General features: G+C 40.2%; 1 protein-coding gene across 6 annotated transcripts in view; it reads left to right on the top strand.

The window, feature by feature from the left end:
• The window catches only part of TFDP2 (transcription factor Dp-2), a 74,766-nt gene that overhangs the window by 16,617 nt on the left and 36,852 nt on the right, over positions 1-21,297 (top strand). For 2 of the 6 annotated variants that reach the window (XM_068955066.1, XM_068955065.1), the window contains exon 3: positions 5,929-5,995. In XM_068955066.1, the coding sequence (XP_068811167.1) occupies positions 5,929-5,995 (67 nt within the window). Of the gene's footprint in view, positions 1-5,928; positions 5,996-14,959; positions 15,334-21,297 lie in introns of those variants that run through there. The other 4 variants (XM_068955071.1, XM_068955069.1, XM_068955067.1 and 1 more) reach the window with 3 other exon arrangements.

Genomic DNA, 21,297 nt, shown 5'->3' with positions numbered 1-21,297 from the left:
AGCAGGCTGTTCCATTGCAGAAGGACAGAGGATAAGCACTTCCTAGCATCTGTCTGTGGAACACTGCTTAAGGGTAGTTTGACTTTCCTTGGAAAAGAATTCTAATGAAAACAGTTATGAATAACAAAATGTTGAATAACAGTTATAGATTCTCTTGGCTATGAGATGTTTGCATGCTGACCATATACACTGTACACAGATGTGATTTCAATCATCCTGTCATAATGGGTTATTTCACTCTTTGTTTATGTCATACAATGCCTTTTTCTTGTCTGCCTTGCACTTCCATTTCTACCTGTTGTTCAGGTAGGAAAGCACCACAAAAGTATTGAGGAATGCAAAAACAAAAAAAAAGAGCAAATACCCGTTAAAGTTATTTTTAGGACAAAGTAATAATATGCCTCAAGCAGATTCTTGAATCAGCTCTGTTTAGTTTTGATTGTCTAATCTGAATTTATATGTATGTACTCTTAAGGATAATTGCTGCTGCTTCTCAGTTGGTGGTTAGTCTATCACAGATGAGATTAGCTAAATGATTTTAAGAGTTCTCCTTTCCCAGGTCGATATGGAAGAAAATAAGTTAGTTTAAGTGCTGAAGCTGGTTAGGTGGGCCTGCTTTACTTTGGACTGAAATAGGTACGGGGCACCTGCTTGATCAGTTTTGGTATCTCAGTTATGCAGGAAGTAACTAGTAGCTAAAGGCAGCAACTTCCTAAAATACTGTTTCAGTTTGATCAACGTTTAAGGTTGGCCTATACTTGATCTCATTAAAAAAAAAAAAAAAAAAAAGATTAGGCCCTTTTTTTTTAGGCACAGCATGCACACACACTACAACTGATAAATTAAGACCAACATAAGGCCAGTGTAAGTACACGGTAAAAAGCATTTATTACAATACTCATATATTCTTTCTAAACAAGCCTTAGCACCTGTCTTATACTGGGAACTTTTAAAAAGTTATGTAAAGCACAGTAGCTATTCCATGAGAGAGCCCATTTTAGGTCCAGAGTTGTTTATGAAAGTGATACTACTACCGTATGTCTGCAAATCAGTCTGTTGGGACTAAAAGCTATAAAACCAGACAGTTCATGGATTCCCTAGCGATGAACAACTTCTGCGTGCTATAATCTGGATTAATTCTAGGGCAGAGAGAGCAAAAGCTTTTCGGGTTAATGGGAAGCTCTTTCCTCTGTGGAAAGGGAGGGCTTGAAGGGGGAAACTCACTAAGTCAACATTATGTCAAACAGTGGAGAAGACTGGAAAGCTTACAGGGGCAACTTGTAAAAGTTTATCCTATCCAAGTCTCTTTTTGTGATTTCTTTTTTCCCTTGTTTTGAAACTTCTCAGTCACCTGCTAGGAGATGGGAGGGAAAAAGTACTTGATGAAAATATTTAATAGGATGCAAAGGCCTGCCAAGTGCATGCTTCGTCTTCCTACATGGCTGGATTCATCTTGCTGCGGATGGCCAGAAACAGGAGCCCAGTTCCTGCCATACTCTGTAGCTATATTACATGAACTCGTAATCCAGACACTCTGGGGCATTATTGTAAAGCAGAAATGTCATATTGTAAAGCAGAAATGCCATATGTGAGCCATACAAAAAGTAATGAAAGATACCTATGTAAGCTAACTCTGCAGCCATAGGTCTTTAAATATGGACTCAGTAAAAATAGGTTCCTTGTAGCGCAACTGTGTTTTTTTTTTTTCTTTTCTGTTCCTTAAAATCCTTTTTGGATCACATCTAAAATCTGCAAACATCTTGTGAGAAATAGAGATAGCATCTCTTCCTCTTGCCAGGAGATAGGTTGCCACTATTTCCTGGTTGATTCAGTTTGCTGGTTTTGGTTTAGGGAAGGGTAAACTAAAAGCGCCCATTGTGATGGGAATCTACAGAAATGCAGATGATGACGTGACCTCTGACATCGTAGTGGGGTACTGTAAAGTTCTTGTTCTGCTGCAGCGTTGTAGTATTACATCAAACATTGCTTTTTTGAGTGGTCAGATATGATAATTATTCTGTAAAGGAGACACATTTCTTCAGAGCTGTCATTTCACATTTAAATTCTCATGAAATTCAACTTTAAGTCTAGAAGAGACTGAAAATACATACAGAGATTATAAAATGGAGAAAAGTGCCTCTGTTCATTTGGTGCTCTTTATAAATGTTGTACTAGGGCCATCATCCTGAAAATACATATTTTCTATGTAAACTGAAATTCTGTTGTAATTTTGTATCATTTGAATTACTGAAGCAGGAGACAGAAAAGAAGTACTTTGTTACGATTCCTTAAACATTGAATCTGTTAAATCATCTAAATCTTTGAGAAAATACAATGTAAATGATTGCTTTTTAATAACTCCCGAAGAGTATTCCTGGGCTGGCTGTACATATGTGTATCATCTTCAGCGTTTAGTAGAATCATTGATATGAATCAATAGGGGAAATGTACAATTGTAAATCTGGAGTTGAAGATTCAGTTGTGAACAGATTGCAGTGCTATCTTGAAAGGTATTTGTGGGAATCATGATTATTAATATTTCTCTTGGGTCTAGTTGGCCTTTATATCTAAAACTTGATCTTTATCCCTGTGGTTCCCCTGTTCTTTTTGTGAAACTCGAATTTGAAATCCTCTTCTATTTCTTGCAGAGGCAGGGGTCCTGAGCAGAAACTGATGTTGTTATTTATTGTGCATAGGCAGAAGTGGTATGATCAGACAGTCCTGGCTCTTCAGCTTGACTTTGCAATCTTTTGCAATCCTTTCAGCGCGATGTACTGTGCAGCTTACTAAACTTTCCAACCTTCACTGCAGCACAAGCATCCGAATGGAAGAATACTAGAATCCTTCCCCCCCCCCCCCCCGTATGGACCTGCTGCCAAAACATGATAAGAAAACTTTCCGGATTTCTTTTCCTATCTTCTTCCTCTTTCCCCCGGCTGAAGTGCAGACACTCGCATTAATTCCCCTGCAACACGCCACGTTCATTACCTATGTACCGTTGCCACCTAGTGGAAGGAAAAAAGGGAACAACTGAGAGAAAAGATTTCCACAAAAGATTTTTTTTTTCCTTTCTCAAAGGCAACTTTGGATGCTATGGTAGCCTACAACAACTGGAGCACTTGGTTTCTAGTTGGGAATAGTATATGGACAGTCTAGTTAGGGGTGAGAGGAAGGAGTGAGTCCGGTATGGACAACTTCTGAGATAAATTGCTGAACTATATTGAGCATCTCCATGGGTTTGTTTTCGGAAGCATGTAACACTTCTAATTTTAGGCAGTATTTAATGATAAAGGTAGAATGCGCGCTACTGATTACTTTTTCCAGTAAGTTACGCTTTCTTCATCCTCCCTTCTGCTATACACAAACTTCAGTTTCTTGCTTCAAGTTCTGGCAGCATCGAGCTGCTTTTATTTATTGTTTTGTTTTGTTTTCAATTGAGGGAGAAGCCTCACCCCTCCCCACTCTTGATATTTTTGGCATGGATGGACTATTTTTAATAACAGTATTAATCCAAAAGAACAACCTAAATTGCTTAAACTCGGCAAAGGTAAAAGCATACAATGTGGTGGTAGTGTAAAATGTCAGACAGTTGTCAGTGAAGGTGAGTCTGAGGATTCTGACTTAGTACGTTGATTAAAATTGGACAGTTAAAGGGAAATCAACCCCAGTTCCCTGTGGAAAGACTGAATGCTGTGATTCAGAAGCTGCTTTGCACTCTTCAGCCCAGTGTACTTGTCAAGAGAAACCAAAATAAATGTACTGGGCCGAAAACTGTGGAGTGTTTTATGCAAAGTTTTCAGGTCTGTTAAGAAGCAAACGTGAATAACGTCAGGCTGTCTGACTTTACTGAATAATGGAATTTGAACAATTTCTGATGGGATGTTAAGAGATTTTTGGAAGAGAATGGATGATACTGACAATGTATTAAAAGATCACAGATAGGAGGAAGCAATAACTGACAAAGCTTCATAGCGTGAAGCTGTGTTTCTGAGTCCAAGAAACAAGCAGCAAGTGGTGCGAGTGTGTCATGATGCAGAGCTGAGATTATGATCAGTAGCTGCAAAACATTCAGTTCAGGGAACAACTGTGTTTGTAGAATTGTGTATGAGATCACTCTTGCTCCTTAAAATCAAAGTGTTTTTCACAGACCAGAAAAATGCTAATTTTATTCCTGTTAAGTGTGTATCAATGTAGTCAACAGGTGATCTGTCTTGAATTGGAAAATCTACAATCTATTTGTGTAAAAAAAAAAAAAAAAAAAAAAAAAAAAGAAAGAAAAAGAAAAAGAAAAAATCTGCCTGGCAGATGTGCCAAAGCCATTTTGCCATCCTTATTAACTATTGTGCAGGATATTACACAGGGACTTGAAGAAAATTGGATTCTGTAATTTCTGAGGCATGATGTATTGCATACAGATGCTGTGCCCCTAGTGGTGAACTGGAGGAAAGTTTGTGGATAAAAACCTAATCCGTGAGTGAAAAAACAGGACAGCAACAGTTAAGGTTAATTTCTTGCTCCTGGTGATGAGAAAAATCTTAACAATTGTTTCAAAAGAGTTTGTCACCATGTTGTGTGCTGATTTTCCCCCTGAGAAATCGCTTGCCAAATGCAAGTTCTCTGGCTGAACCTAGCAATTGAAAGCTTGGAGTAGGGTTTTTTTGTTCTGGGATAGTTTATTTTAGTGTTATGATACTACCATTTCATTTGTTTGCAACCAAGTGATTCTCCCATTTGTTGTGATTAAAATTCTACTGAGTGGCCTTAGCATTGTGTACCATTATTACGATGTGCTTTTGTAAAAATAAAGCAAATATTTGATTCTTGATTGTATAATTGTTTTTTCTTAGCTTGGATATCTAAACCCTTTGTCCCAATTATTTCAGAAGTATTCCATTCTTACAGTATTATTAAAAAGATCTTGTGGGATTTAGTTTAATTGCCTACTGGAGGGATCGTGCTATGATTTCTGAGCAGACTCTAAAGGAGCTCAGCTGTTCCGCGCTTATGACAGCTTCCGTCTTGGAAGCAACACAAAATGCTTTGTTGCACCAAGTGTACTAAGGTGGTGCAAGCATAATGCTCTGCAGCTGCAGAATGCCTTATCATTGCCCGCTGTTGCTGGGCCCACCCCCTGTTAGCTGGGATCTGAGGGACTTTCCAATCTTTTGCCTCCCTCAGCCGGGAACAGTGAGCTTTTGTGTTTCTATAGCATGAACTCATTTCCATGCTTTGTATATATGGCAAAATCTGAGATGCACCATCCCGTCTCCTCTGTCCTGATCTAAATCCTCTTTGTCTCCAGAAATTTACCCTCAATATGACTCAGTTTATTTCTGAAGACTAGGGAATATGTTTAAAATACACCAATAGTCACATCTTCTCAGATCCGTAGGTCATATGGCTTAGGACTGAGAATACTGGAGACTGGGTAGTTTCCTGCTGTGCTACAGGTGGCAGCTGCTCCGTATGACAGAGGTGACAGTGACATGGGTCATGCATAGTACCGTATTAGGATATTGAGGGTTTTTCTAAGTTAAAGAACTTAATTAAGTTCTTTAAAAGAACTTAAAATAAAGCTTGTCTTCAGATATACGCAGTAAATGTTTTGGAACCTTTGCTTTGGATCTCAGGCTCTTTTTAGACTGTACTATCTATAGGATTATGGTGTTTTGGAAATTTGGAGCAGATATTTCATTCCTCTTTGCTTTTTTGAGTTATGTTGCAGAAATCTATTTAACCTAGGCATTTGTTAAAATGAGAAATATAAGATTTTGGAATATAATAGACAAGTAGTGTACTTGGTATGTTTTTGAAAAATTTTTCACCATCAGGTATACAAAATTCGTGTTTTCGTAGTATAATTGTTTGCATACTAGAAAACATACAAAGGTTTATCACATTTTAAGACTGCAAAAATATTTTGTTCAGGTTGGTGTGACTTCCACAAATGGAGACTTGAAAGGATTTATAGATCAGAACCAGAGTCCAACAAAAGGTAAGAGAATTCTGTTTGTGTACATAGAAAAGAAGCATACTTTAAGACTTGCCTTTTTCTTGTATTTAGTAAATGAATGTTATTGCTGACTTCACTGCATGTGGTTAATTCAGAATTTAAAGTTCAAAATGTATTACGTAAATCCACAATGATAAATGCTGTGTAACTGGTGTGCAAGCGTCTCTGATCTTCAGGTTTTAAGAGGGGAATGATTAGAGACTGTAGTGAAAACAACTAAAGGCTTAAATAAGCCTCTATTTTTTTTTTTTCTTTTAGTGAGTAATATGCTGAGTTTCTGTTTTTCCCCCTTAAAATTCCCAGGCTCCGTTTTAGTGATCCTCCAGGAGGGGAGGGAAGGTTAAATGTGACCATCTCCATGGTTCATTGATGTTACTGAAGGAGGAAGATCTTGTATGGGGATGAAAATGTTCCGACTTCACAACTTTTTTGTGATGTTGAGCAAGTTAACCGATTTCTCTATGTCTCAATTGTAATTCTGGATCACATCCGTAGGTGATGTAGTGCCTTTGGCCTGTCTGTACTAATCACCTTTACAGGATGTTTTGGAGAGTTCTATTTTACACTGATTTTATGCAGGCTGTCATTGCTGTAATATGCAGGTCCTTCGAGGAGTGCCTTTAAGTACATGATTATGACAAAAGGTACGGTCAGTTCTGCAGTGATCATGTGGAGAGTAATTTCTATCTCGAAAGCCTAATGTTAGTTCTTAACTTTTAGCAGTTTAATATCCTGCCTGAAATTGAGAGGAATGCCCAGAGTTATGGTGTTTGAATGCTAACTTTATGAATGTCAAAAAATGCTTCTAATTGTGCTTGGTGTCCATGATATGGCATGAGAGTGAATTCCAAAATATAACTGTATGTTATATATAACTGTGTCTTGTTCTGTAGTACTCTGTATAAAATGAGGATGGTGATTGTATCTTTTGTTAATTATTTCGGTTGAACATCTCTTAAAGCAAGGATTAGGTCACATTACATCTTTACACGTTACTTATTTTGAGTTCCAGGTCTTCCTTGGGATGTACATGTGGTGCTTTAATAAAGTGACATTGATCAATGATAAATTATTATCGGACCTATTTTGGGATGTTTACTACTTAAAGAACACTTATTTAACTTCACAGCGAGCAAGTAGGGAAGGCAGTAGAAATATCTTCTTAAGGTAACACTTAGTTCAGCAAACACTTCAAGATTATGCTAGAACTAATAGAGCTACTAGTTTTATGCAGTCTTTCTCAGGCTTAACTTGTCTGATGGCTCTCTCTCCTCACTCATGAATTTGCAGTCTAAGACTTCTCTGTAAGCTGTTTCAACTTGTTAAACGAGCAAAAAGCAATCAGATTTTGCTTTGTTTGCGGGGGGAGGCAGGGTGTTTTTGTTGTTTGTTTTGTTTTTACTCCCTCCTGGATTAGCTTTCTGCAAAGTCAGCTCATAGAGGTCTCTCACAAGTTCCAGAACTGGTCAGAGAGTGGAATTTCCTCCTTTTAGCAATAGTAAGTGATTAATGCAAGTTATATTGTCTCAAGAAAGCTTATCTTCAGGATATTATTGAATGTATTAAATAACTTGAAAAGTCTGAAGCTCTGTTCTAAAAGCATTGCTGTATTAAAGAAAGGTTGATGAGCTTCTCTTCTGGAAAGTTGGACTGATTTGCTATGTGAGAAGGGTGGGCCAACCTACGTTGTGAGCAGATACTAAGTCCTAGCTATTGTTGGTTAAGGTCTAGGGTAGATGAAACTATTTGTAGTTTGTTCTAAGTGTCAAACAGTTTTGATTTTGAGAAAACTCTTTATTCCTTCAATACATAAACGATCACATAGCTTGTGGCACTGAATGAAATCAGAGCTGTTGGCTGGTATCGTCATGCTCCTCATGATATTAAATCCTGAGGCTCTCTGTACATGGGGGATCACTGTGCTCCCCAGGGGAGGAAGTCCTAGGGACTCACACTCCAGGAGATGCTCTGTGGTTCAGGTCTGGTTTAAACGGATTTATATTGATGCAGGTTACTGTCTTCTGCTTGGAAATTGGATGCTTTTCTGATCCAACAGAAACCTCACGCTTCAGAAAAGTGAATGTTCTTGTCGTACTTAGCTTTGTGATTGGCGCGTTGCAAAGTCAGGCAAGTGCCCGTTCTGGTGCATGGGAGGTTTGAAGAGGTGGAGCTGGGGCAAGGGAGAATGAGACAGCACAAGCTTAAGTTGGCTTACGCTTTTTAGAGCTACACAATCAAAGTTCAGAAAGATAGTCAGAGAAAAATGGCGAGAGGGAATTTTTTTGACATTAGACACCTTAATTTACTGTTTCTACTTTGTTTTCAACTTCTGTTAACATAGGTAATAAAAGTATTCCAGCATAATCAACATAAGCTGGGTGGATAGCCGTAAAAGGAAGAAAGGGCAGATACCTGAGGAGCGTGTATGTTAGATGCCCAAATAGATCAGGTAATCTCCCTAGGCAGATTGCCAGGAACTTGATTTTTGCATCTAATTTTGTAAAGTGGCTCCATTAAATAAAAGGTAATTAACAGTAAACCTGAGATTGATGGGATATGTACAGAGTAGATGAGCTTCCTTGGAGAGGAATCATTCAGCTCCTGGCTGAGTAGTTGCGCAGTATGGCAAAGCCAGTCTAAAGAGTCACTGCCACGGCTGAAACTGCGAGGTCCTGCTTTCCCTCAGCCCCTCCTAGACGCTTGCTTACTTTGTATTGGCCCTGGTGCACGTTAGACCACTAAACTCACTAGCCTGGCAGAAACGAATCCAGCTGGGGGTAAGGGGTGTGTGAGTAACTTTCTGCTGGGTTAGCAAGTTGAATTGGCTAAGTGTTCAGTGAATAGAAGGAACTAGCATGAGAAAAGGGGAGCAGGGTCTCTAAGAATGGAGGTGGAAGAATAGGGAGCAGGATCTTCTGCTGCTGGTGGTGGGTGATTAGGTTGACTTAGCTGCCTTCTGTATTTTAACTCCTAGTTGCAAAGTTTGCAGTTCCCAGTTTGGAGACAAGTTTGTGCTAGAAGGCAACCGTGGACTCCATTACCATGCTGCGTTCTCTCCATTCACTAAGCTAAATATTCACTAGGGTTAGTAACCTTTGGCAGAAGGTGAGTAACAAGCATCTGGTTGATAAGATCTTAGACTTTTGCAGCTGTTTGCTCAGTACAGGTAGGTCAGATTCTTACTGTTTATTTTTCATGTAGCCGCACTGCTATAATCCTTTGAGATTTCACAAACTGAGACAAAACACGACAGTTCATTAGAGTGACCTCCTAAGGAAGATAAAAACACTGACAATTCATTCAGCACTTCCTCCATTTCCTCTGTGACAGAGGTGAGGGCACCATGCTACAGAAAATTTTTAAAAAAGATTTTCACAATGGAGCTCCTAATTACTTTTGGTCACTAAAATCTTGTGGTACTTTTATATGCCTTCTGGACAATTTACAATAATAATTATATTCTGTCCCACCTAATTTCATGTTGCGTTTCTAGATGAAACAACTTTTTACCCTAAAACGTTCTGTTGTCAGTCAGAACAGCTGTAGCCTTCCAGTGAAATGCAACTGCAATCCCTTATCAATATGAGAAGACTTGAGGATCTACAATTTATGAAATACTTTGAACAACCTTTCTAAATATTTGCTGTTAATCACTGCAATGAACAGATGGATGTACTAGCCAGAAGACAGTGATTTTTGGCTCACCAAGACATTTTAGCGGCATCAGAGTTCAGAGCTGGAGAGAATGAGAGAGTCTAAACAGAAAATGTCTACAGCTACATACAGTACCTTCATAGTCTTCTAAAGTGTGCAGAACACCACAGACTGGTTTTAGGCCTTTGAGAAGTGATTTGTTAGGCACTGTCTAGATAATTACCTTTCTTGGTTCATTAATTTGTGATAATTATGACATAATACTAGGGAGAAAGAATAAAACAAGTGCAGCATTTGCAAATAATTTCTGAGCAATTGATCCGTGCAGAGAATAATTGAATTAAATAACTTTATAAAGCACAGGACATTACTGTTAGTACTAATATCTCAGTAATCCTGATCCCAGTCTACTTTAGATTTTGCTTCTGGGATGATGAATGTATTGCTTTGCCTCCATTCTTCTGCATTGTCTAAAATGTTATGCATTAATGATTTTTTGAGGTATAATTAAAAAACACTATCATCCCTGTTGACATATTACAGCTTGTTCACACCATATGACATATTTCTTTGTTTTGATTTGGAGAATAAAATATGCCATAAAGCCGGATCCTATTGCATGTCAATATCCACGCCGTCTGTCGCTTTCCCTCTGAAGTCTCCTTTTCCTCACCTTTCTTGGTATGTCCAACATTGAGCTCTGGAAATTAAGAAGCAGGAAAAACCTCCAAACTGGCATTCAGATCCCCTGTCTCTTCCCAAAGCTTGGTAAACTTGCCAATCAATGGACTTTTCATTATTTTACCCATTATTTAAGTTAACTTAGCTAATATGATTAAAAAATAAGGGCAATTTATTGTCAGATTGCTGGGCCTGTTCAGAATGTGCCTTGGCAGCGTTCTTGGACGGAAATGCAGTGTATTTGTGATGTGTTTGAAGAGTAGAAGAGAGAGGGCACCTGCATCTCATTGCAAGTGCTAGAAATTTATGGTTAGAAAAGTTGCATTTAGATTTTTTTTTTTTCTTTCCAAAAAGAGATAATTATTTGTGGTGTATATTTAATTGTTATTTGCCTCTTGTACAAACGTACTGGTTTTATGATAATACCTTATTAACGGAACACTATTGAGATTCAAATGCTGAGTCCTGAGCAGTTAGACAGCTTGTTTTGGAAATTCCATGCAAATTTAGTGTCTCCTTTTTTTTAATGAATTATGACCTTTTGTTATATTATCAAATCTATTGCCCAGTCCTGAAAACTGGAGTGTGCTGGATTTGATTTTGAAAAACGCAGGACTGTTTGAGGTAAACCCGATGCTCTGCCATTTTCCCTACTGAGAATAGACTGCGTTCTGGATCTTTTAGGATGCTGTTTCAAACTTCAGGAAAATGTCTTGAAAAACTTAGCAAGTCAGCCACTGCTCTTTCTGTACTCATATAGCTGCAGTCTCATTTTGTAGCATTAGCATCACTCTATATAGCTACGTAGGGGCATATTTCTAGCTTTTTGCTCTAAAAATGCATAATCAAAAAATCCAATCACTTGACCCTTGTGCTTTAAAATAATTCTTTGGTTTTTTTCCATTCCCAAGCTGAATTTTAAAAATCTGGCTTCTCTCGTTGACTGTTTCCCTGGACAATGTGAAATTGCTACTCTGTTGCTGCTGTTCCCGTCTTTGATCGGGCTCCATTTATCTTTCTCCCCAGGAACCGTAATGCTCATGCAGTATTACCTCTGGATATTTTCAGGTTTCTTTTGCTACAGAAGTTAACACTGAAAACCAATTAGGTATTGCAACCTAATTTGCAAGTCTAATATGTATTGCTGTGTTCCTTCTGCTGACTTGCAAATCTAAATTACTGTTCCCAAATAGGTTGACTGGGGTTGGTTGCTTGATTTGGTGTGATTTTTTTTTTTTTTTCCAGTTTTCAGTTGGCCTGCTTACTCTGCTTATTACTGAATACTGTGATCTTTTTGCTGTACTTTTTTTGAATTGGGCTTTTTAGATTTTTTTTTTTTCCCCCTTGTATAGACGATGTCTGGAAAAAAGCATTTCTCCCAGATACCAGCTGTATCTAAATTACAATACAGATTTACAAATGATTTAGATATTTTAAATAGGATGTTTGTAGAATCACAGCACATAAATCCAAATTTGTAATCCTCATAATATAAAAAGATCTGCAGCCTAAATCTGAAGGGAACTAGATTTTATTTTCTAGGTATGCCTAGAAGAAGTATCACAGTCTTCAGCAGAGTGTTATTAACCGAGGAGGATGTTCACTTTCTTTAGTTCTTTGCTGTTCAACAGACAATCTGCTTTCTTACGTTTGTGGGAAATGTCTTGACTCAGAGGCAACAGGCTATTTTGGCCAGAGCGTCTCCATTTGGAGCTTATTTCTTCTGTGTGGAATAAATAAATACTCACTGGATCAGAGAGAGAGTGCCACAAGAGGATGGCTATCAGGCTACTTGCCTCATGACAGGGAAAACTTGTTGTGAGGGCAGCCGTTGGATGAAATACAGCAGTGGTCCTCAGAGCACGGTCTGGGTATCCCCTGTCTAAAAGTCACTTTCCCTCACTGTCTTTGACATTGTAGATTCTTCATTATTATAAACCAAATTGTCCAGCTTTGGCAAGTTGGGTTCAATATGCTTCATTTCCTTATCTGAAAGTAGCTGGCGGTCCAGTGATTAAAATTATTCTTGTATGAAATCTATATTTTAATTCTTCCAGACAAAAGAAAAAACTGGCCCTGGTCCTCCTCATTCTTCAGTGAATACTTTTGTCATCAGGCTATTGAGTGAAAAAGGGATGCCTCCGCTCGTGTCTTTGAACAACAGAGGTGATTGCTGCTGCTCTTAGCCAGGGGGATATATCCATAGGTACGTCTTAGGTGTTCTTTTAGCATCGTGACCTAGGTTGCACCTGTTGGGAGAAATTCCTGCTGTGCTCAGTGCTAACATGAACGACACGCTCCTGGGTATCGGCAGAACTTTGGTGCCTAATGAACTTAATTGGCAGTAATTAAAGTACTCCACTATTTAGACAAAATCCTGTTTTAAGTGGCAAAATGTCTTTGTGGAGTTGGCTCATTCTGCTGAAGTTATTAAGTATAACACTTAAACTTGTTGAAGTTACTAAGTATAGTTCAAGTTAGTTCTTAAATAGGTATAATTAGATAGGCGAATCAGTTGAATAGTGACAGTCCATTTTTGGCTAATTTTTTTCAAGCTGTGAATGAATTAAATCAGACACACTGTAGAATTCACATGGAAAAACTTAACTGTGCAGCCAAGAGAATTTCAAATTTAGTCTGTTTGGGACAGTAAAAGAGAGAATGCATTCCAGCCTCGCCTAAAGAATTGATTGACATCTTAAAACATGTGAAAAATGGTTGCTTATTTTGAAAACTGCCTTTCTCAAATGTTTGATATCATAGTGTCTTAAGTGAGTCATTCCCAGTCAGTAAGTTAAACATTGGTAGTTTTGTAATTCTGTTTATATATTTTATAAAAAGGGCCTAATTTGATCTTCCTGTTACGGCAATGTTGCAGTAGGCATTTGTGTTGGATGATTTCTCTTAAATATGATAATTATTAGTCTTGACAGGAAAAAAAAAATCAATCATTTTGAGATCTGACACTAAAGGCTTTTTGGCCAAAATCTGTCCCCGTGTATAAAAAATTATTCTTGCATCTTGTCTAGGAATCTTAAAAATAGAGTATAGTAAATTCCAATATTATAATTCTAAAAGAAGAATTTTGAGTCGTGGCCCGAGGATGGAACTTTTTGCGTCTAACACTTCTTTCAGCATTTTGCTTTTTTCTTCTATCTAGTATTCTGAGAATTTTTGTGTGACTAACAGCTTGCTTTTATGGAAAAAATAACAGAAGTGTTTTGAAGGGCTACAGTAAAACATAAATGTATTAGTGATGAGAAGACTGTTTGAGTCAAAAAGCATGTACAGATTATTGGCATGCTGATCCTCTCCTGTTTCTGGATAAATAATAAACTGCTCCTTAGCAGAAGCTAAAACTTGATCTGAAAATAAAATCTTCTCCCGATTCCAAGCAGAAGGCATATCTGTATTGCCATTTGATCACTTGTCCCACACAACTACCTGGCCTGCTCTAGGTGCCTCCTTATTCATGTTTGCAACTTTGAGGGCTCCGTTCTGGTTCAGGGAATAGTCCCTAAGCCTTCCTGATACCTGCAGAGCGTTACAGTTGCTGGGGTATGAAAACCTTTAGTAAAGTCAAGGTTTGTTAACCAGATGTTACTTGCGTATAGTTTTAGTAGTCAAAGGAGCTACTGCCTTTCAGCTGTTCACTTAGTGCTGCCTTTACTAAGGTACGGTGCCATCACGTGAGTACTCTAATCCAGCGCGCTAAGTAAAATGCATTAATCTCTGTCATCTTCTGCAGTCATCTAGTGACCCATAAGGGGAGATTCTGTCCAAAGGATTCTTTTAAACAAAACAAGATAGGCAGGGAACTGCACATTCAGAGGCAACTGCGGATGTATAAGCTTTGCCCTTGATCTGGGCCGTTCCGCAGAACAGCCCAGGGTGGGATGGGCTGTGGCCGAGGCGACGTGACCGTGGTCCTGCCGGCTGCCCGCCAGCGCGGGGGGCAGGACACGTCCACGCTCCGCTTGCTGCAGCTCCCCGTCGGGCGTCGTGTCGCTGCCGCAGCGGGGGGAAGGCTGCAGCGCGGAGTTAGGGAGCGGGGTGCGCCGGGCTGTTGTTTGCAGCTGCGGCCGCGCCGCTGCCCCTCGGTTCTCCGGCGCTGTCAGAACCCGTCTTCGCGGCCGTGATCAGTGCGCCTCCCAGATCTAGAGTGAAAGGGGCGGTGTGCAGAACGGGGGGGTGATGGAGGAATTAAAAAAAAAAAAAGGGGGGGGGGGGCAACGCAAACTGCCCGGGCCTTTCCTGCGCCTTTGCTGTGCCGCCACGAGACACCGAGACGTCCTGCGCCGAGGCTTTGTTTGCAGCCTGAGCAGAAAGAATATCAATTGATTTAATTTCCAGGCGTTGATATTAAGATTTCCTTGTTGTGTAAGCTTGCTGGGATTTAAAATAATTGGCTTCAGCGTAGAAATAAGCGTGCGAATGGAAGTGTTTCCAGCGTGGGGAGCGGAGAGCAGAGCCGCCCCGCGGCGCGCTGCTGCCGCGCCTGCGCTCGGGCTGCGATTGCTCACGCCTGGCCCCTCTCCCGCAGGGTAACAAAGGCGGGGGCGGGGCAGGGGCTGCCGCGCCCCGCCCCCCCCCTCCCCTCAGCGGCGCGGTGCGGCCGGGAGCAGCCGCCGCCGGCAGCGCGGCTGAGGCGTCCCGCTAGCACGGTGCGAGGCGGCGGCGGCGCGGCTCGCAGCGGCTGAGCGGGCGGACAGGGAGATGCTCGCCCCTGCCCTCCTCGGCGCCTGGGCCGCGGCCCCGGCGGCGGGAGGGCGCGCCGCGGGCGGCGGACGCGGCGGGGCTCTCCGCCCGCACCGAGGACCGAGGCGGTGAACTTTGCCCGGGTCGTTAGGTGAGTCGTCGGTCTTGGAGGCGGGCCAGCGGCGGAACGGGGCGGTGGTGGTGGCATATTTTAAACTTGCGAGATGCAGCACGGCAGATGACGACGCCTGTATTTTTCCGGGCGGGATCGCATTGTGTGCGGCCCGGTACGATGCTCTGCAGCTGCACGGTGATGAGGGACGGGCATTGTCCGCTGGCGCGGGGCCGGTGCCGCCGGGGAGCCCCGCGGGCGCGCGGCGGCGGCCGTTGGGGCGTAACGGCCGCCGCGAGGGGAGGGGCGGCGCGGCAGGAAACCGTTAGTGAGCGCGAGAGCGAAGCGGCGCAGCTCGCGCAGCGCCTTCTGCCAGTGTTCGCTGTGAGACGTGCGCTTGGAATGCCCAGAGCGCGTGCGGGTGCTTTTATCTCTGCTTCTTGAGTACGTGCTTTACCACAGTGCTTAGAGTGGTTTTCGGTTTTTTTTAATTCGAGTTTCTTAGTGTTTCATAAAAACACTAAGGTAGAAACAATAATAAAATCACACGAAATGATCAGTAAGGCTTGATTTGGGGGGGGGGGGGGGGAAGGAAATCTTACCAGACTTCGAGTTGGAAAACTCTTAATAAAGGTTTGATTCCGGAAAACACAGATGTCTCTTTTGTAACAAGGTCTTTTCAATCAAAGCTCATAGCTGGTGGTAGTAGTGAAGAAATATATACATTTGATATAGGCATCTCCTTTCTAAATAGAGAAAAGTCTAGTAAGGATTAACTTGTGTTTGATAGATTGCATTTTAATTATAGTGCTTCAGAGCTCTTGTTTCTTTCTCACTTACCTTATTTTGAAAGTACTTGACATACATGACCTCGAGGGAAGGGAGTATTAGATCAGTTGAATAAAACATACAGGAAACTGTCTTGGGGCACCAGACTGATTTTCAATAAATGACCTGAAAACGTAAAGATGTGCCTGTCAAAAATTTATAGAAGTTACTAAAACTATTTTGTACCTTTCCTGGGGAATATTCTTGCACATAAAAGATAAGATTATTTCGCAGGTTAGAAATTCTGTTTGCTTCCTAAACAAAATCAATTGACTGACTTAAAGTGTCTGTATCTGAGTAAGGTCTATGGCAGTTGATCCATTTTTGTGCAAGAAAAGCAAGTTGATAGTTAAGTAATAGCACGTGGAGGAAAGAAGCAGTGATTGTCAACTGGATGACTTGCATGCTATGGGAGTGACATGTTTGATTCTCACGTTCAAATATATAACGCAGACTAACATAATAGTTTCAGTGAATCTGTTCTTGATTATTACTTTTTTTGTTATTATATTCTTAAAGTCCATGAATTTACATGGCATTTTCCTTTTATTGCTGTGGAGGCGAAAGGGAGACCAACTGTAGCCTATCAGTCTTGCAGCAGGCTCTGTGAGGAAGGATCCCTGAGTCCGATCAAATTGAAATCTTTCGGCTTTGGATGGGAATTCTGTCTTGTAATACAACTTCATAATGAACTTAATTTCAATAAAATAAGGCTTTTCTTTAATGCAGTACATAACTTTTGCCAAGTCCTGATCCTGTAATTCAGTCAAGTGGGGACATGAGGAGAGTCCGTTCTGTTCCAATTGTAGGTACCACGATATATACAGAAAGAAATTTATACAAGAGTCACTTTGGAGGACTGGGGTTTTAGGATGTACACTCAAAACACAGGGCTGCTGTATGCGTGTACTACTGTAATAGAAGTAGTAAGACAAGTCTCTTTTCTATATAAATAAATAAATGAATAAAAACATGTTCTGCCTTTCCTTTTGATGTAGTTCTTTGCTTGGAGTATGGTTTGATAGGCATTTCTTCTGGCCAGTTTTAGTCGGCTCTGGCCACTTCACAGCTGCTCTTACATTGTCCTTTGCTTTGTGCCAGAATAGCTGTGTATGTGGCTGCTTGTGTGGCTAGCACTAGCATGTGGCTACAATGGATGTAGTTCATTGGATCAGGGAACAGATTCAGCTGGCGTTCACTTGTTCACCCTTGCAAGGGCAAAAGCAAGCAAGTTCACTGCCTAGCCATACAAGCAGCTGTGCTGGCTTGGGGGCCGGACCGAGCATCGGTGATGAGGTTGGCTTAAATGAGTTTTAGTGGCAGTGCTGCTGAATATCTGAGCAGGGCATCAGGGGGGTTTCAGCTTGAGAGCTGAAAAGTCCTGGGAGTTCATTTTGTACTTGAAGAGATCTACTAAAATGACTAAGACAACAGCATCGATTATCCGTCGGCCTACGTTTGGTATTTTGAGACTCATGCAACTATAACCAACTATAACCAACTATAAATTTGTCTCAAATTGAACACTAAAAGACTAAAAACTTAGTGTAAGCCTGAAGTACATAGAATTACCATCTGCTCCATTTTATTTTTTTCTTTTCTGCAGATATCTTTAATTTCATTCATTTATAAATGTGTGTGTGTGTGTGCGTGTGCTCCTACAGACTACAGAATATTTAAAATTATGTTTGTAGCCTGGTAGGTTTGTACAATAAACAAATAGGAAATGTACTGAAAAATACACATGCATGTTAATATCCAGTTTTTCTGTGTGCTTTGTAATATGTGTTCTGATTTCTGAGCTCAGTTTATGTTTTAGTTTAATAGAGGAGCATGAGGAAACAGACACATTATTGCAAAATATCCTAATGAACTTCACATATTTCATAACTCAGAACTGTTTTCTTTGTCATTGCAAGCAGGCCTAATAGGCTATGTTATTTAAATTTTAAATGATTGTTTATTGGTACACTTTAAGAAGTCTTCCAGGTTGTAATTAGTACATGGATGTTTGTTTCTGAGCTTTTAATACTAAATACAAATTGCCAAAACTTTCCTGGTATTGTCTAAAAATTCAAAGACTTTTTTGGTCATATTGTGTGTGACTCCAGCTGGTTGATCTGTGCTTCCCATCAGCTATGGTTTCCTTCAAACTAGCTGTGACAGATGCTGTAGATTCTCAGATTGACATTGTTTCTGATTATCTTTGCAACTAAGCGGCAGACTTGATGGACTTGCACCAAAAAAAAACCAGTAAGGAGCTCTTCAGCTCCTTACTCTTCAGCTCCTTACTCTTACAAGAGTTCATGTTGTTTGTGTGAAGTCAAGGTATATAGGATACAATGTACAGACCTAAAATAAGTCTTGTAGGATGTTTAGTTAGTATATGCATGTGAGGGTACGTGTACATAAAGATGAATAACTTTGTTCTATGACTGACTGCTTGAAGCTAAAGATCATGTAAATTGAATTATTCTTTGTGCGAGCAAATAAAAACCTTTCTCGAATGCCAGAAAGGATAATAATTATGTAGTGATTATCTTTTTCTAAATAGGAAAGAATAGCAATATTGGTTGTTCTCTGTGAGACAGAACAACAATGTTGACTGAGTGATGGCAAAATAATTTGTCTACAAGGGAAGTGCTTTTGTTTTAAACGTCCACTGCCTGATCCTGATTTTCAATGTGCGTAACTGATGAGCATGCTCAGTTTGTTGTGTTTTCATACCTATTACAGATAAAACCTCTCTGACAGAAAGTTCAAGTGAGTTTCTTTCCCATGTGCTCAGTTTTCAATAGGTAAAACAGGAATAATGACACTGACCTATTTATACCTCAAAAGTATTACTGGGAAATGTAAGAACTGAATGTTACTGTACAAATCATCCTAATTGGATCTGTCTGTCCTGACCTGTTCCATCCATGTGACAAAATTACCGTTGACTAGGAAGCTGATGGGGTCCTAGTGTGTTCCATTGTGTTCAGCTTCTCACTGTATGCACTGCTGTTTTTCTGTGAAACAGGAATCAATATCATTTTTTTCTTTTCAGTCCCCATATGATGGGCATTTTTAAGACCTGGTATTTGTGTGGCATCTGATCATGTTTAAAGCCTTCAGAACTACTATGTGGTTTTGTATATATATAAAGCCAGCTTGGTCACATTTTGCTACTTTAAGATGAGTACGGAAATCTGTTGAATATTTTTTAGATCATCTACAGAGAGCATGACATTTAATTCCTCTTTCTATACTATTCTATGAATAAGACCTGGAGAGGTTGTTTCTGCTGGTGCTTGCTGTTTTGTAATACTATCTTGCCTCCAAAACTGCAGCATTTACCAGCTCTTCAGCAAAAATAGGTGACCTAACCTCCAAAAATTGGTGTAAAATACAGCTGGTCATCTTAGCAAGCAAGTGCCTGCTTTCTGTGCTGGTTCTAGCTGAAGCGGCCATTTTCAATAGATGGCCGATAGCCTGGAGTTCTTAACCCAGAGGGATTGGTGCTGGCCAGCTCCAGGCACGGACTCGTGTTGGCTTTGGGTGGCAGTCGCGTTCTGCCGAACCAGACCGCAGCACTGCAGAGCCATGGGTGGGACAGGCAGTATTCTTGGAAGTCGGGCTTAGCTTTGTTTACAGAAGAAATAACAGGGTCTCTGATGATGTATGTAGTCTGCAAAATGTGTTTCTTCAGGTTGGGGCGCCTGTGTGATACATCTGGAAATGCATTAACTTTTTGTGGCAGCTAATTGAACCAATTATCATGTTTGCTGTGAAGGGAGATGGAAATGTAGTGTTTTTACTGTTAAATATTTGGAGCAGTTGAGGTCACATGAATACCTGGGCTATGCCACTGTCTCTGAAAAAATAAAAACAGAGGGGAAAGAATATTTTGTTCATAACTGATTAAATACTGATTTCTGTTTGTTCAACTGCTGACACAGACCTAGAATGAGTGTTCTTACGGTAGAAAATTCAGTCTTTCTTTCTTTCTCTGGTGGATGAGAGGGACCTCACTCATAAGAAATAGAAACTGGTCCCTTTCCATCCTATCTGTGTTTAAAAGTCTGCACGTTCACACACACATATATATCTACCTGTAAAGAAATTTAAAAGGAGAGGGAAAAGGAAATGGAAACATTTCTTCAAAGACTTGATCAACTTTTAATGTCATTTTGACACTTTTACTGCCTCCTGGGGATTCATGGAAGAATTAAGAGATGAAACAAGATCTGTATCGCTCACACAAAACTCTAGCCAGAAGGACTTTTAACGTATCTCATATTTAAACTACTATCTTTTTAACGTTTAGATCAAGTAATTTGAACAAGCCTTATGTTTACATAGCTTGCAACGTATCAAATGCACTAAAGTCACCCTATAAATAATGGTGACCTTACATGTTTATCCAGGTAGCCTTGCAAAAAACGAAGGCACAGTGCAGCAATAGTTCTTAAGCTCAGTTTTTCCAGTGCTGCTACCGTAAGATGTTGGTGGTTGTGTGTAGCTTTGGCCGTAGGTTATTAAGCAACAGCTTTCAGTGTGTATGTATACATAAGTATATATTTTAAAAATTGTTACCAGTGAAAGTAGATTATGATCTATATGTCACATGTTGAAAAAGCAACCAGCTGCGTGCACAGTGATTTATTTGGGATGGTGGGTAGACATGCATATGTTTAATGGTGCACTAGCAGTGCTAAGTATACAGTACAGTAAATCTTACATGATCTGATCTTACACTTTGACTTCTTGCAGGCTAGAAAGTGTTACTGAAGATGACTGTGGGATGCAGCCTGTGAATAAGGGAACTTTGAGCTAAATGCTAAAATTTCAAGTTTTTACTGCACTTTCCATGCCACCTTATAGACGTGTTCTAGACACCAGAGAAAGTAATGCGTTTCTTTTCTCTTGCTAAAAAGGAGACAAGGAGAGATGGCCTGAGAGCTGATCTCAGAGGAAAAGGGGTCAGAAGTTTCAGCTGCAGCAGCAAAGAGGAAAATTCCTACAGCAGTACCTAGGAAGTGACAGGCAACATCAGTTTCCACAACAGAATGCAATGAGAGGGTTACTAGGTTTTGATGAGAATATGCAAGCAGAAGTTGGGAAATCAATCGTGAGCGGAACTTTCTGAAAAAGTAGAAAAAGGAAAAAAATGACAAGCCAGTTTAGAGAACTATTTTGAGCTAACAATGTGAATGCAACGTGTATAAATGATGGATTACTGTGATCTTGCTTACTCTGCCGCAACCTCAGAAGGGTGTTTCATACTAGAGGAAAGATTTACTGGGGAGTTGGTTTTGTAAGTGTGCTT

Source organism: Struthio camelus, chromosome 9 (assembly GCF_040807025.1).
Source record: "Struthio camelus isolate bStrCam1 chromosome 9, bStrCam1.hap1, whole genome shotgun sequence".
In the NCBI taxonomy this organism is placed as follows: Eukaryota; Metazoa; Chordata; class Aves; order Struthioniformes; family Struthionidae; genus Struthio; species Struthio camelus.
Note: the sequence above shows the minus strand (reverse complement) of the source record. Positions and strands in the feature narration are given on the sequence as shown.